Source organism: Amblyraja radiata, chromosome 5 (assembly GCF_010909765.2).
Source record: "Amblyraja radiata isolate CabotCenter1 chromosome 5, sAmbRad1.1.pri, whole genome shotgun sequence".
NCBI classification, from domain to species: Eukaryota; Metazoa; Chordata; class Chondrichthyes; order Rajiformes; family Rajidae; genus Amblyraja; species Amblyraja radiata.
In genome coordinates, this window is record NC_045960.1 from 113746491 (window position 1) to 113761678 (window position 15188).

General features: G+C 45.4%; 1 protein-coding gene across 2 annotated transcripts in view; it reads right to left on the reverse strand.

The window, feature by feature from the left end:
- The window catches only part of nphp1 (nephrocystin 1), a 105015-nt gene that overhangs the window by 69437 nt on the left and 20390 nt on the right, over positions 1 to 15188 (reverse strand). For both annotated transcript variants that reach the window (XM_033022019.1, XM_033022020.1), the window contains 2 exons: positions 12820 to 12921; positions 10154 to 10338 (listed from right to left, as the gene is read on the reverse strand). In XM_033022019.1, the coding sequence (XP_032877910.1) occupies positions 10154 to 10338; positions 12820 to 12921 (287 nt within the window). The remainder of the gene's footprint in view (positions 1 to 10153; positions 10339 to 12819; positions 12922 to 15188) is intronic.

Consider the following 15188-nt stretch of genomic DNA (forward strand, 5'->3'; position numbering starts at 1 on the left):
AAGCTTTTCACTGTACCATAACTCCCATGTGCACGATAGTGTATCCATTTGAGATGAGCTGTCAAATGCCTATATAGTTCTCTAATTGATGCTTATGCTGCAATGTAATCCCACGCCACTTAAAACCATATGTTGAGCAATTTAATTACTAGATATTCAACTTAATTAGAAGGTGTTCAACCTGATTTTCTGAACCATAGAACCTATGTTTCTATTTTGATATTCAAAACTATCTGCAGTTTAAAATAAAGGGTTGTGTTTATTTGTCAATAATATTTTGATTGTTTGAAACCTCCTTATGTCAAGAGACTTCCTATGTCTCAATGCCTAGTCAGCTAAATGACCCCCCTCCTCTGTTTTCCAGCTTTCTCACCCCCACCAAAGAAGGGCCCGACCCAAAACATAATTAATCCATTCCCTCCACAGGCAAAAACAGGAAAGCAGACTATTATCTAAATGGTGGCCGACTAGGAAAAGGGGAGATGCAGCGAGACCTGGGTGTCATGGTACACCAGTCATTGAAAGTGGGCATGCAGGTGCAGCAGGCAGTGAAGAAAGCGAATGGTATGTTAGCTTTCATAGCAAAAGGATTTGAGTATAGGAGCAGGGAGGTTCTACTGCAGTTGTACAGGGTCTTGGTGAGACCACACCTGGAGTATTGCGTACAGTTTTGGTCTCCTAATCTGAGGAAATACATTCTTGCCATAGAGGGAGTACAGAGAAGGTTCACCAGACTGATTCCTGGGATGGCACGACTTTCATATGAAGAAAGACTGGATAGACTCGGTTTGTACACGCTAGAATTTAGAAGATTGAGGGGGGGATCTTATAGAAACTTACAAAATTCTTAAGGGATTGGACAGGCTAGATGCAGGAAGATTGTTCCCGATGTTGGGGAAGTCCAGAACAAGGGGTCACAGTTTAAGGATAAAGGGGAAATCTTTTAGGACCGAGATGAGAAAACATTTTTTCACACAGAGAGTGGTGAATCTCTGGAATTCTCTGCCACAGAAGGTAGTTGAGGCCAGTTCATTGGCTATATTTAAGAGGGAGTTAGATGTGGCCCTTGTGGCTAAAGGGATCAGGGGATATGGAGAGAAGGCAGGTGCAGGATACTGAGTTGGATGATCAGCCATGATTATATTGAATGGCGGTGCAGGCTCGAAGGGCCGAATGGCCTACTCCTGCACCTATTTTCTATGTTTCTAATAATATTTTGATTGTTTGAAACCTCCTTATGTCAAGAGACTTCCTATGTCTTTCCAGAGACTTTCCAGCTTTCTCACCCCCACCAAAGAAGGGTCCCGACCCAAAACATAATTAATCCATTCCCTCCACAGATGTTGCCTGACCCGCTGAGTTCTTCCAGCACTCTGTGTTCAAATTCAAAGTCAAATTTATTGGTCACATGCACCCGAAGGTGCAGTGAAATGAATTTGCCAGCAGCGATACAATTAAAAAGAACACACAATACACAATAAGATTTAACACAAACATCCACCACAGCATTCTTCACTGTGGTGGAAGGCAACAAAGTCCAGTCAGTCCTCCACCTTGTTCATCCGTGGTCGGGGCCATAGACCCTCCGTAGTCGCCGCTACAGACAGCCCGATGTACAGGCCCTCTCGTCAGGATGATCCAAACTCCGACGTTGAGACGGTCCAACACACTCCGCGATTTGGAGGTCCAGAATTGCCACTTTCCTACCGGAGACCGTGGCTTCAGGATGTTGTAGGCCGCAGGCCGGTGTCGGAGCTCATCTCCGGCGATCCCCGGCGAGGGATCCCAGACTCCAGATGGTAAGTTCTAGCCCGCGGCTAGAAGCCCCACAGACCACAGCCCCATGATGTCAACGTCACCAGACCAGCGATTGGAGCACTCCCCTCTGGCGACTCCACGATGGAAAGTCCACACTGCGTCTGCTGCCGATGCTCCAGGCCCGACTCCAGGACAGGCCGCTCCAATCCATGGTGTTATGCCGCATGGGAGGCGACATGGAAAAAGTGACCTCGCCGTGGAGGAGGCGACCGAAAGCAGTTCCCTCCTTTCCCTGCCCCACCACACAAGACACACCAAGAGACACCAAAACAAACACTTGGACACACTAAATAACAAACACGCTGCTGGCAGGGCAGCCGACTCGCAGCTCCCCCACCGACCCACTTTTTGCTCACGATTCCAGCACCTGCAATTTCTTGTGCCTGCATCATTTGTCATGACAGGCAAAGAAACTGTCACATAAGGAATTTCACATAACCAATTCACATAAGGAATTTAAACGTCCATTTAAATTCCTCATGTGTAATGAAGACTGCAGGTAAAGGAGAATGATGTTCAAGGACACACTGAACGCTTCAACAAGTCAATGGCACTCTCTTTGTTACAAGCTAAGACCTCAGGTTAATACATTTACCTTTGGTTCTCAGCAGTAAAGCAGTCTCAGCAGCACAAGCGTTGGTCATATGATGCACGCATTCAGTGGAATTAAAAGCTTAAACAGCTGGTGACAGATAATTCTGCGCAAACATCCCTGAACATCCTGAAGCCGCGGTCTCTGGTAAGAAAGTGGCTAATTCAGGCACTACGAGCCACAGAGTGTGTTTGACCGTCCCGACGTCGGAGTTTGGATCATCCCGACCAGAGGGCCTGTACATCGGGCCGTCCGTAGCGGCGACTACGGAGGGTCTATGGCCCCGACCACGGATGAACAAAGGAAGAGGACTGACTGGACTTTGTTGCCTTCCACCACAGTGAAGAATGCTGTGGTGGATGCTTGTGTTAAATCTTATTGTGTATTGTGTGTTCTTTTTAAGTGTATCGCTGCTGGCAAATTCATTTCACTGCACCTTCAGGTGCATGTGACAAATAAAATTGACTTTAGCTTAAATCAATAGAACATGAAACAGTACAGCATAAGAACAGGCCCTTCAGCCCACAATGTTTCTCATCAAACATGATGCCAACCCCAACTCTGCCTGGCTATATCCCGCTAGTATAGGTGTTGTGGGCCGAAGGTACTGATTTCAAGGGCTATTATGAACATTGTGGGCTGAATGGATTCTTGGGCTGACAGCTCAGTAACTCAGGCCTGGTGGGCTGGCAGCTCAGTCACTCAGGCCTGGTGGGCTGGCAGTTCAGTAACTCAGGCCTGGTGGGCTGGCAGCTCAGTCACTCAGGCCTGGTGGGCTGGCAGCTCAGTCACTCAGGACTGGTGCGCTGGCAGTTCAGTCACTCAGGACTAGTGCGCTGGCAGTTCAGTCACTTAGGCCTGGTGGGCTGGCAGCTCAGTCACTCAGGACTGGTGCGCTGGCAGCTCAGTCACTCTTGGCTGGTGGGCTGGCAGATCAGTCATTCAGGGCTGGTGGATTGGTAGTTCACTCAAGGCTATTCCTTGAAATTCTATTTCAAGCAGAGTGCAAGCCACCAAATTCAATTTCATAGCAATACAAGCAGAGTGCAGGCCACCAAATTCAGTTAAATAGCATTTCAAGCAGAGTGCAGGCCACCAAATTCAGTTTCATAGCATATCAAGCAGAGTGCAGTCCACCAAATTCAGTATCATAGCATTTCAAGCAGTGCAGGCCACCAAATTCAGTTTCATAGCATTTCAAGCGGAGTGCAGGCCACCAAATTCAGTGTCATAGCATTTCAAGCAGGGTGCAGGCCACCAAATTCAGTTTCATAGCATTTCAAGCCGAGTGCAGGCCACCAAATTCAGTTTCATAGCATATCAAGCAGAGTGTAGTCCACCAAATTCAGTATCATAGCATTTCAAGCAGTGCAGGCCACCAAATTCAGTTTCATAGCATTTCAAGCGGAGTGCAGGCCACCAAATTCAGTTTCATAGCATTTCAAGCAGGGTGCAGGCCACCAAATTCAGTTTCATAGCATTTCAAGCAGAGTGCAGGCAGGCCACCAAATTCAATTTCATAGCATTTCAAGCAGAGTGCAAGACACCAAATTGCCAAACAACTCATTGCATTGTCATTAAGGGCTATCAAATCATTTATTGCAAGTACATTGCAGACTCACAGTTAGTTGATTCACAGCTTAGAATCACAGTTGTGGACTCTCCCTCGCGATCGTCCAGAGTGACTGATTCACGTCCAGGCATCCGGGGTTTTATAGTCCTGCCCCCCTCCCCCCCTCCCCGGTAGGGGTGTTACCTTCATTGTGGTGATTGACAGGCGAGAGGACCAATCAGCTGATCTTAAGATCTCGGGGCTGCCTCAGCGGAGGAGTACTGCGAGTGAGATGGCCAAAAATCATAGCGATATATGGTAGTGTTTTTTTCTAAAATCAATATACAGCGCAGACAGGAAGTGGTCAAGATGAGACTTTTAGTTATATAGATATCTGTCAAAAGGTAGACAAAATTGCTGGAGAAATTTCAGGTCTCGACCCGAAACGTCGCCTATTCCTTCGCTCCATAGATGCTGCCTCGCCCGCTGAGTTTCTCCAGCAATTTTGTCTACCTTCGATTTTTCCAGCACCTGCAGTTCTTTCTTAAATATATCTGTCAAAATGTCCTTTAAAAGTCAAATTTGTATCCATTTCTATAAGCTTCCTCTGGCAGCTCATTCCAGATATGGACTAGCCTCTGAGTGAACAAGTTGGCCCAAAGGTCTATCAAATCTCTAGTTTTAGAATCCTCTACCATGGGATAAAGACTATGAGCGTTCACTTTATCCGCGCCCCTCATGATCCTGTACACCTCAATAAGGTCACCCCTCAGCCTCCTACGCTCCACAGTCCCAGCCTATCCAACCTCTCCCTGTAGCTCAAGCCCACAAGCCCAGGTAACATCCTGGTGAATCCCTTCTACACCCTTTCACCTTCATGACATCCCTCCTGTAGCTGTGTGACCAGAACAGCACACAGTGCTCCAAGTGTGGTCTCACCAACAACTTGTACAGCTGCATCACGATGTCCCAAAGTTTGTACTCAACACCCTTCCCAATGAAGGCAAGCGTGACAGACTCCTTCTTCACCCCCCCTGTCCACCTGACTCACCACGTTCAGGGCACCGTGCTCCTGTACTTCCACACCTCTCTGTTCAGCAACACTCTCCACCATTGACTGTGTAAAGGGCCTGTCCCACTTGCATGCGATTGCATGCATTTGACGCGACCAAACGTGGTCACTTGAGGCGTACGGGCACCGCATGGCCGCGCGGGTCCGGTCCCACTTAGAAACGCGGAGTTGTGCGGGGCTGGTCCCGACATCGCGCAGGGCTCCGAAAAACTGTCGGAGAATCTTCGTTCGCCAACGGACTGTCGGCACGCAGGCGCATTGCGGTTGTACGCAGCGTCTTGACGGCGTACGCCTAGCGTCTCGACGGCGTACGCCTAGCGCGTGGCGTTGCGCGATGACGTTACCGCCCGGCGTGGCGTTGCGTGATGCCGTCACCGCCCGATGCCGTTCGACGCCCAAATTCAGTCGGCCCGCCTCCTGCCCAGCTGATTGGTGAGTATGACGCAAATGACGTCACGCGCGAACTTAGCGCGTACTTAGCGCGAACTTCGCATGAACTCCGCTTCCGTTTGGTCGCGCCAAACGCATGCAATCGCATGCAAGTGGGACAGGCCCTTTAAGTCCCTCACTAGTTTGACACACCAAAGTAAACACATGGCACTTGTCAGAGTTAAATTCCATTTGCCATTCTCCTTGGCCCACAATCCCAACAGATCTGGATTTCGTTGCAAATAGATATCGTTCCTCACCGTCCACAATGCCCCAATTTTGGTGTCATTTGCTAAACAATACCATTGCCATCCAAATTGTTAATGTCTATAACAACAGTGGGTCTAGCACCAGGGGGCAGCAGAGTGGCATGCAGTGGAGTTGCTGCCTTTTTATGTAACCACATGGGATTCACATTCTCCATGTGACTGCATAGGTTTTCTCCAAGTGATCCTGTTTCCTCCCACATTTCAAAGACGTGCAGGGTTGTAGGTTAATTGACTTCTGCAAATTGTCCCTAATGCGTAGGATAGTGCTGGTGTTAGACAATAGACAATAGACAATAGGTGCAGGAGTAGGCCATTTGGCCCTTCGAGCCAGCACCGCCATTCAATGTGATCAAGGCTGATCATCCACAATCAGTACCCCGTTCTTGTTCAGATGATCGCTGGTCAGCATGGACTCGATGGGCCAAAGGGCCTGTTTCCGTGCTGTATCTCTAGTCTAAACTAAACGCTGACTCCTATGGCACACCACTGGTGACATGCCTCCAATCAGTAAAACATCCAGGCAACATTTAAACGGACAGTATGCATAAGATGTTATTTTTGGTTATTCCATCGATAAACTCAACATCATTTAGAATTGCTATACTACATCTGCCACCCGTGGAGATGAAATGATGAAATCAGTGTTGAATATTTCTGTTCCAGACATTGTTTAGCCACTTCATGCAGTAGTTGATGCGCTCTCAGCCACTGTATTGTTAGAATAACATGAGCTAATGGAATAGGAATCAGCAAGAAAACAACCATTTCCTTCGCAATTTTAAGTGCATTTGCAAAAATGCAACTGTCAGGATAATTCCTGAAAGTACAAGAAAGCCTTGAAGCAACAGAATAAAACATAAATTACCATTAATTGGTGGCGCATTCACATAAACCACAACGGTAGTTGATGGGAGACATGGAATTACATCCCATTGTTCTCAAGCAGCTCTGAAGCTGGGTGGGGACTGCAGTGTTCAGCAAACCGTCCTCTATCCAATGGTGTACAAAATCTCTTTCAATGAATTAATTCGTAGCCAATAGACAATAGACAATAGGTGCAGGAGTAGGCCATTCGGCCCTTCGAGCCAGCATAACCATTCAATGTGATCATGGCTGATCATCGACAATCAGTACCCCGTTCCTGCCTTCTCCCCATATCCCATGACTCTGCTATCTTTAAGAGCCCTGTCTAGCTCTCTCTTGAAAGTTTCCAGAGAACCTGGATACTCAAATAGAGAAAGCTAGTAGACAGTGTGTGAGGCAGGAGGCAGAGAAGGGAAGCACTCAGACCCAACATGTAGGGGAGAAAGCAGAAAAAGATAATAAACAGAGAATAAGAGCGGGTGGGTTTCTTAAATGTGCATATTTTAATGCTAGGAGCATTGTAAGAAAGGTGGATGAGCTTAGAGTCTGGATAGACACCTGGAAGTATGATGTTGTGGCAGAGATTGGAAACTAAATATTCCAGGATTTCGTTGCTTCAGGTGTGATAGAATTGGAGGGGCAAGAGGTGGAGGTGATGCATTGCTTGTCAGGGAAGATATTACAGCAGTGCTTTAGCAGGATAGATTAGAGGGCTCGTCTAGGGAGGCTATTTGGGTGGAACTAAAAAGTGGGAAAGGTGTAGTAACACTTATAGGGGTGTATTATAGACCGCCTAATGGGGAGCGAGAATTGTAAGAGCAAATATGTAAGGAGATAGCAGATATTAGTAGTAAGCACAAGGTTGTGATTGTGGGAGATTTCAATTTTCCACACATAGACTGGGAAACACATTCTGTAAAAGGGCTGGATGGTTTGGAGTTTGTAAAATGTGTGCAGGATAGTTTTTTGCAGCAATACATAGAGGTACCTACTAGAGAAGGGGCAGTGCTGGACCTCCTGTTAGGAAATGAGACGGGTCAGGTGGCGGAGGTTTGCGTTGGGGAACAGTTCGGGACCAGTGATCACAATTCCATTAGTTTCAATATAATTATGGAGGTCAGAACTGGACCAAGGGTTGAGATTTTTGATTGGAGAAAGGCTAACTTTGAGGAGATGTGAAAGGATTTAAAAGGAGTGAATTGGTACATTTTGTTTTATGGGAAGGATGTAGAAGAGAAATGGAGGACATTTAAAGGGGAAATTTTAAGAGTACAGAATCTTTATGTCCCTGTTCGGTTGAAAGGAAATAGTAAAAATTGGAAAGAGCCATGGTTTTCAAGGGAAATTGGACACTTGGTTCGGAAAAAGAGTGAGATCTACAATAATTATAGGCGGCATGGAGTAAATGAGGTGCTTGAGGAGTATAAAGAATGTAAAAAGAATCTTAAGAAAGAAATTAGAAAAGCTAAAAGAAGATATGAGGTTGCTTTGGCAAGTAAGGTGAAAGTAAATCCAAAGGGTTTCTACAGCAATATTAATAGCAAAAGGATAACGAGGGATAAAATTGGTCCATTAGAGAGTCAGAGTGGACAGCTATCTGTAGAGCCAAGAGAGATGGGGGAGATATTGAACTTTTTTTTTTCTTTGGTATTCACCAAGGAGAAGGATATTGAATTATGTGAGGTAAGGGAAACAAGTAGAGTAGCTATGGAAACTATGAGATTCAAAGAAGAGGAAGTATTGACACTTTTGAAAAATATCAAAAGATAAGTCTCCAGGTCCTGACAGGATATTCCCTAGGACATTGAGGGAAGTTAGTGTAGAAATAGCAGGGGCTATGACAGAAATATTTCAAATGTCATTAGAAACGGGAATAGTGCCGGAGGATTGGCGTACTGCGCATGTTGTTCCATTGTTTAAAAAGGGTTCTAAGAGTAAACCTAGCAATTATAGACCTGTTAGTTTGACGTCAGTGGTGGGAAAATTAATGGAAAGGATACTTAGAGATAATATATATAAGCATCTGGATAAACAAGTTAGGTCTTTATTCTTTGGAGCGCAGAAGGTTAAGGGGGGACTTGATAGAGGTCTTTAAAATGATGAGAGGGATAGACAGAGTTGACGTGGATAAGCTTTTTCCATTGAGAGTAGGGAAGATTCAAACAAGAGGACATGATTTGAGAATTAAGGGATAGAGGTTTAGAGGTAACATGAGGGGGAACTTCTTTACTCAGAGAGTGGTAGCTGTGTGGAATGAGCTTCCAGTGGAAGTGGTGGAGGCAGGTTCGATTTTATCATTTAAAAATAAATTGGATAGGTATATGGACGGGAAAGGAATGGAGGGTTATGGTCTGAGTGCAGGTAGATGGGACTAGGTGAGAATAAATGTTCGGCATGGACTAGAAGGGCTGATATGGCCTGTTTCCGTGCTGTCATTGTTATATGGTTATATGGTTAACCTGCCTCCACCGCCCTCTGAGGCAGAGAATTCCACACTCACAGCTCTCTGTGTGAAAAAGTGTTTCATCACCTCTGTTCTAAATGGTTTACCCCTTATTCTTAAACTGTGACCCTGGTTCTGGACCCCCAACATCGGGAATTATTCAATGCTTCTTTATTCTCATCAAGCTGCAGTGAAATTCACTTTTTGGCATCCAGATCAGTAAGATTATTGCCATAAATACAACCTCTGATTACGTACATAACACATAGAAATAGCCCACTGAGTCTATATGCAAGAGTCGCCAGGTTTTGGAGCCATTTCACAGTCCCAGCTGCATTTGGCCGTCAAGGCCCATTGCATCCGTCGCCTCCGTCCGGATCATCCAGTGAACCCGCCCACCTTCAGCCTTCATGTACAGGGGGTGCCTCACGCAGCCCACCTTGAGGGTTCTCAAGGTAAGACCCCCTGGTGTTCTCACCGGCTCTTTGCCCAGCGTCCACCGCCGTTGGCATCTCCCTCTTCCCTCCTCTCCAGTTCCAGGTCCTCGGGAACGAGCAGCAGACGAGCCTGGGACACGGCTCCCACTTAAGGGGGGGGGGGGGGTCCCGGTTCCACAGCGGGCGAGCCAGCCAGGCCCGCCCCTCGAAGAGTTCTTCTTCAGACTCTTATTCAGACTCTAGTTGGAAGTGGGTCCCACCCTGAAAAGTCACCTATCCATGTTCTCCACAGATGCTGCCTGACCCGCTGAGTTACTCCAGCACTCTGTGAAACGTCACCTATCCATGTTCTCCACAGATGCTGCCTGACCCGCTGAGTTGCTCCAGCACTCTGTGAAACGTCACCTATCCATGTTCTCCACAGATGCTGCCTGACCCGCTGAGTTACTCCAGCATTTTTTGTCTATTTACTATTTAGCCAGCATCTGCCTACACATTCTATACTCGATACCCTGACTGATGGAGGTCAGTTCCGAATGCCCTGTTGGAGGGAGGGAGGGAGGGAAGGAAGGACGTTGCTGGTCTGGTGAGTTAGTCCAGCATTTTGTGTCCTACGTTTCGCCAGTGGCAGCTGTTTAAACCAAGGAAATGAACTATCAAGCCAGGGAATGGAATACCTCTGCATCTCTGGTACTTTTAGCTTATTCGATTTTGTTTTTGGTTCCTCGTCATCCTCATCTTCCTCGTCATCCTCCTCCTCCTCCTCCTCATCTTCCTCCTCGCTTTCATCAGCATCCTCCTCCTCCTCCTCCTCCTCATCTTTATTAATATTTGATGCCTCTGGAATCTGCTGACTGTACACCTGTAGTTGAGAGAGCAGGAATGCAGTTTATGTTCGCATGTGTTAAATTTACATTTGGGCCAGTACAACTTAATTTAGAATGTAGTCAACTATTAGCAATGGAATCATATTTAAAAAGTTTTATTAACAGAACACAAATGCATCAAGCAAAATTAATAGGCAAGGTGCTAGAAGCTTGTCTGCTAACCTTATTTATTTATTTATCTATTTATTTATTTATCTATTTATCTATCTATTTATTTATTTATTTATTTATTTATCTATTTATTTATTTATTTATTTATTCCGAACAAGTAAAGACATTAACGACATTAATATTAACAAAATCGAGATTATCAAACAATTGGACATTACAATCAATATTTACAAAGCAATGAGAAGAACAAAATCAAAGTTCCAATGTCCAACTCTGTGTCTGTACAAGCTCGAAAAGGAGTGAGAAGAAGAATAACTTATTAAATCTCACCCCTTTTCCCCAACACTTCTACCATATTTAAAAATCAATTCATTACTAATAATAATACTACCCTAGGCAATTTCCCATAATACCTACAGACATATATATACATACAACTATTATGTACATACAAACTTCATAACTGAAGTACCCAAACATAAGTAAACAATAGTAAAGCAATAGATAAACACTAACCCCCACTTGTCAACCATCCCCTCCATCCCTGTACCCCTTGAGAATTATTTTTTTATATATCATTTTAAAATGATTCATGTTTGTGCATTGTGCATAGTAGAATGTAAAATTATGAGAGACAATAGACAACAGACAATAGGTGCAGGAGGAGGCCATTCAGCCCTTCGAGCCAGCACCGCCATTCAATGTGATCATGGCTGACCATCCACAATCAGTACCCCCTTCTCCCCATATCCCCTGACACCGCTATATTTAAGAGCCCTATCTAGCTCTCTCTTGAAAGTATCCAGAGAATCGGCCTCCACCGCCCTCTGAGGCAGAGAATTCCACAGACTCACAACTCTCTGTGTGAAAAGTGTTTCCTCGTCTCTGTTCAAAATTGATTTTTTTCCTTCGTATGAACAAGGTTCTGACTGTCTATCTATACCTCTCATAATTTTATATACTTCTATCAGCCCCCCCCCCACAACCTCCGACATTCCAGAGAGAACAACACAAGTCTGTGCATCCTCTCCCGATAGCTAGTAGTGTGTCAGTTTATTATTGTCACATGTACACAGGTTCAGTAAAAGCACAACAAATGCTTTTCACTGTACCTCGGTACACGTGACAATCCCGCCCCACCCCCACATCAGTCTGAACAAGGGTCTCGACCCCAAACGTCACCTATTCCTTCGCTCCATAGATGCTGCCTCACCCGCTGAGTTTCTCCAACATTTCTGTCCACCTTCGATTTTTCCAACATCTGCAGTTATTTCTTAAACATTTGGAGCAAGATAAAGTCTGATAACATTTGCATAAAAGATAGTTTAAAGGTCTCCGAATGTGGAGATCAGGACCACACTCTAGTTGGTGAAAGGACTGTTCAGTTGCCTGATAACAGCTGGGAACAAACTGTCCCATTGATTAGTACGGGATTTAGGGGTTATGGGGAGAAGACAGGAGAATGGGGTTAGGAGGGAGAGATAGACCAGCCATGATTGAATGGCGGAGTAGGCTTCTCCGTGGATCGTCACCTTGTCGTGGTGGAGAAGCTTGTGTGGACCTGAGATCCTGAGAGCGATGCCGTCTGGAGCTATGCTCCTGGTAGGGCCACCCATGGCGGTAAGGTCGAGGGGGAGGTCTCTGACAAAGAGCAATCCAACCAAGACCTCAACGGTGGAACAGGCGGAGGACGATGGCTGACCTTAGTGGAGCGTCACAACGGCTGGGAAGGCGGATGAAGGCTGCAGCAGAAAAGGGTCTCCGGTCGTCTTGGACTCCATGCCACTGGATCCTGACCCAGATCTGTCAAGGACCGTGGGGTGGCTGTCTGTGCACCAGTCTCCCCACGTTAAACAAAGTCACGTACAGGCGTCCTCCATATAGGGAATAGCAACCTGGAGACACCCATGGTTATATTTAAGAGGGAGTTAGATGTGGCCCTTGTGGCTAAAGGGATCAGGGGGTGTGGAGAGAAGGCAAGTGCAGGATTCCGAGTTGGATGATCAGCCATGATCATATTGAATGGCAGTGCTGGCTCGAAGGGCCGAATGGCCTACTCCTGCACCTATTATCTATGTTTCTATGTTTCTTTGGTCAGCCACGACCGAAGGGAGGCTGACAAGACAGCAACATTTATACACTGTGAACAGATCGATTGTAATCATGTATTGTCTTTCTGCTGTCTGGTTAGCACGCAACAAAAGCTTTTCACTGTACCTCGGTACACGTGACAATAAACTAAACTGAACTGAGATCCAGGACATTGGAAATAGAATCAAGAATTAGGGGACTGAGATGGCAACAGTGACGATAACACTATACAAAATAAACTATAAAAATCTGACCTGTAAATAAGTCTTTGGGACAAGACCTTCCTTTCCTTCAGCATTTTTGGCAAGCCACCATCCATCAGGATTTTGATTAACAATTGTAATAACTTCACCTTTCTGCAACATCAGAACAAATCAATATTGTAATTAAGCTGTGTGACAAGCAATTATTTTAAACAGCGGAGGCATTATTTTCGTTCCATTAAACTTCCTTCAGGGATCTGCAAATGACGTCTCCTCTGGGACAGAGGGAACTCCATTAAGCTCTGGCGTGGAAATGAAGTGCTGGAGGAGGAAACGACCCAGTGACTCCCCATCACCAGTACGGAGCCCATTTAGACAACAGACAATAGGTGCAGGAGTAGGCCATTCGGCCCTTCCAGCCAGCACCGCCATTCAATGTGATCATGGCTGATCATCCCCAATCTATACCCCGTTCCTGCCTTCTCCCCATATCCTCTGACTCCGTTATCTTTAAGAGCCCTATCTAGCTCTCTCTTGAAAGCATCCAGAGAATCTGCCTCCACCGCCCTCTGAGGCAGAGAATTCCACAGACTCACAACTCGCTGTGAGAAAAAGTGTTTCCTCGTCTCCGTTCTAAATGGCTTACTCCTTATTCTTAAACTGTGGCCCCTGGTTCTGGACTCCCCCAACATCGGGAACATGTTTCCTGCCTCTAGCGTGTCCAAACCCTTAACAATCTTTGATCAAGCTTTGCTTTATTGATCAAAATACTTCAAGGTTTTCATCATTCTCAAATCTCCCTTTAACATTCTATACTGAGGAGTCAAGAGTGTTTTAATTGTCATATAACTGGCACCCGAACAATGAACTTCTCACTCACAGGGCTCTTAAAGATAGCGGAGTCAGTGAATATGGGGAGAAGGCAGGAACGGGGTACTGATTGGGGATGATCAGCCATGAACACGTTGAATGGCGGTGCTGGCTCGAAAGGGCCGAATGTCCTACTCCTGCACCTATAGTCTATTGTCTATTATCTATATTCAATAGCAAATATTAAATGGGAAATGCATTTCTATTTTTCAGATAATAGGGGAGATACATGTGGTTAAGTGCACATTGTCAGATTTTAATAAAGGCCATCTTTATACATTTTGGTTTCACCATGTAGAAATTACAGCTGTGTTTATACATAGTCCCCCCCATTTCAGGGCACCATAATGTTTGGGACACATGGTTTCACAGGCGTTTGTAATTGCTCAGGTGTGTTTAAATGCCTCCTTAATGCAGGTATAAGAGAGCTCTCAGCACCTGGTCTTTCTTCCAGTCTTTCCATCACTTTTGGAAACTTTTATTGCTGTTTATCAACAATAAAAGTGTTTTTGTCTCCAAGTTTTCAACGGATCTAGACGTCAGAACTTTATCTGTCTATCTTAATGAAAAACTTGGCCGTGAGGTTACCTGTCAAAAGATTGACACTGTACACAGTAGATACATTTCATTTAAAGTATCTGCGGAATGCAATGAGGTTGGCGAAATGTACAATCCGGAGCTCTGGCCAGAAGGGGCATTTGTCCGGCGTTATTACGAGCCGCGCAGGGTTGGAGTCATCGGATCAAGCACACCTACTAAGATGCCCACTTCTTGGTGAACAATGCTGCCTGGAAGATCTAGCAGTGACAAACGAGAAGGCTGTCCACTGTGCAAGAGCCTGGCCGAACATTTGAAACATAGATGATGGACACAAAAAAAGAAGATCAACATGAGGACCAAAGTTGTGCCAATGAAAGTCAAAGAAGCCATTATGAGACTGAGAAAGAAGAATAAAACTGTTAGAGACATCAGCCAAACGATAAGCTTACAAAAATCAACTGTTTGGAACATCATTAAGAAGAAAGAGAGCACTGGTGAGCTTACTAATCGCAAAGGGACTGGCAGGCCAAGGATGACCTCCACAGCTGATGACAGACGAATACTCTCTATAATAAAGAAAAATCCCCAAACACTTGTCCGACAGAAACACTATTCAGGAATCGGGTGTGGATTTGTCAATGATCACTGTCCGCAGAAGACTTCATGAACAGAAATACAGAGGCTACACTGCAAGATGCAAACCACTGGTTAGCCGCAAAAATAGGATGGCCAGGTTACATGTGTAAGAAAGAATTGCAGATGCTGGTTTAAATCAAAGGTAGACACAAAATGCTGGAGTAACTCAGCAGGTGAGGCAGCATGTCTGGAGAAAACGAATGGGCGACACTTTGGGTCGAGACCCTTCTTCAGACTGAAGAATTACACTTATCTTCATTCATGATACAACTGCTGATGGTAGTAGCATAATGAATTCTGAAGTGTAAAGACACATCCTATCTGCTCAAGTTCAAAGAAATGCCTCAAAACTCATTGGCCGGCTGTTCATTCGA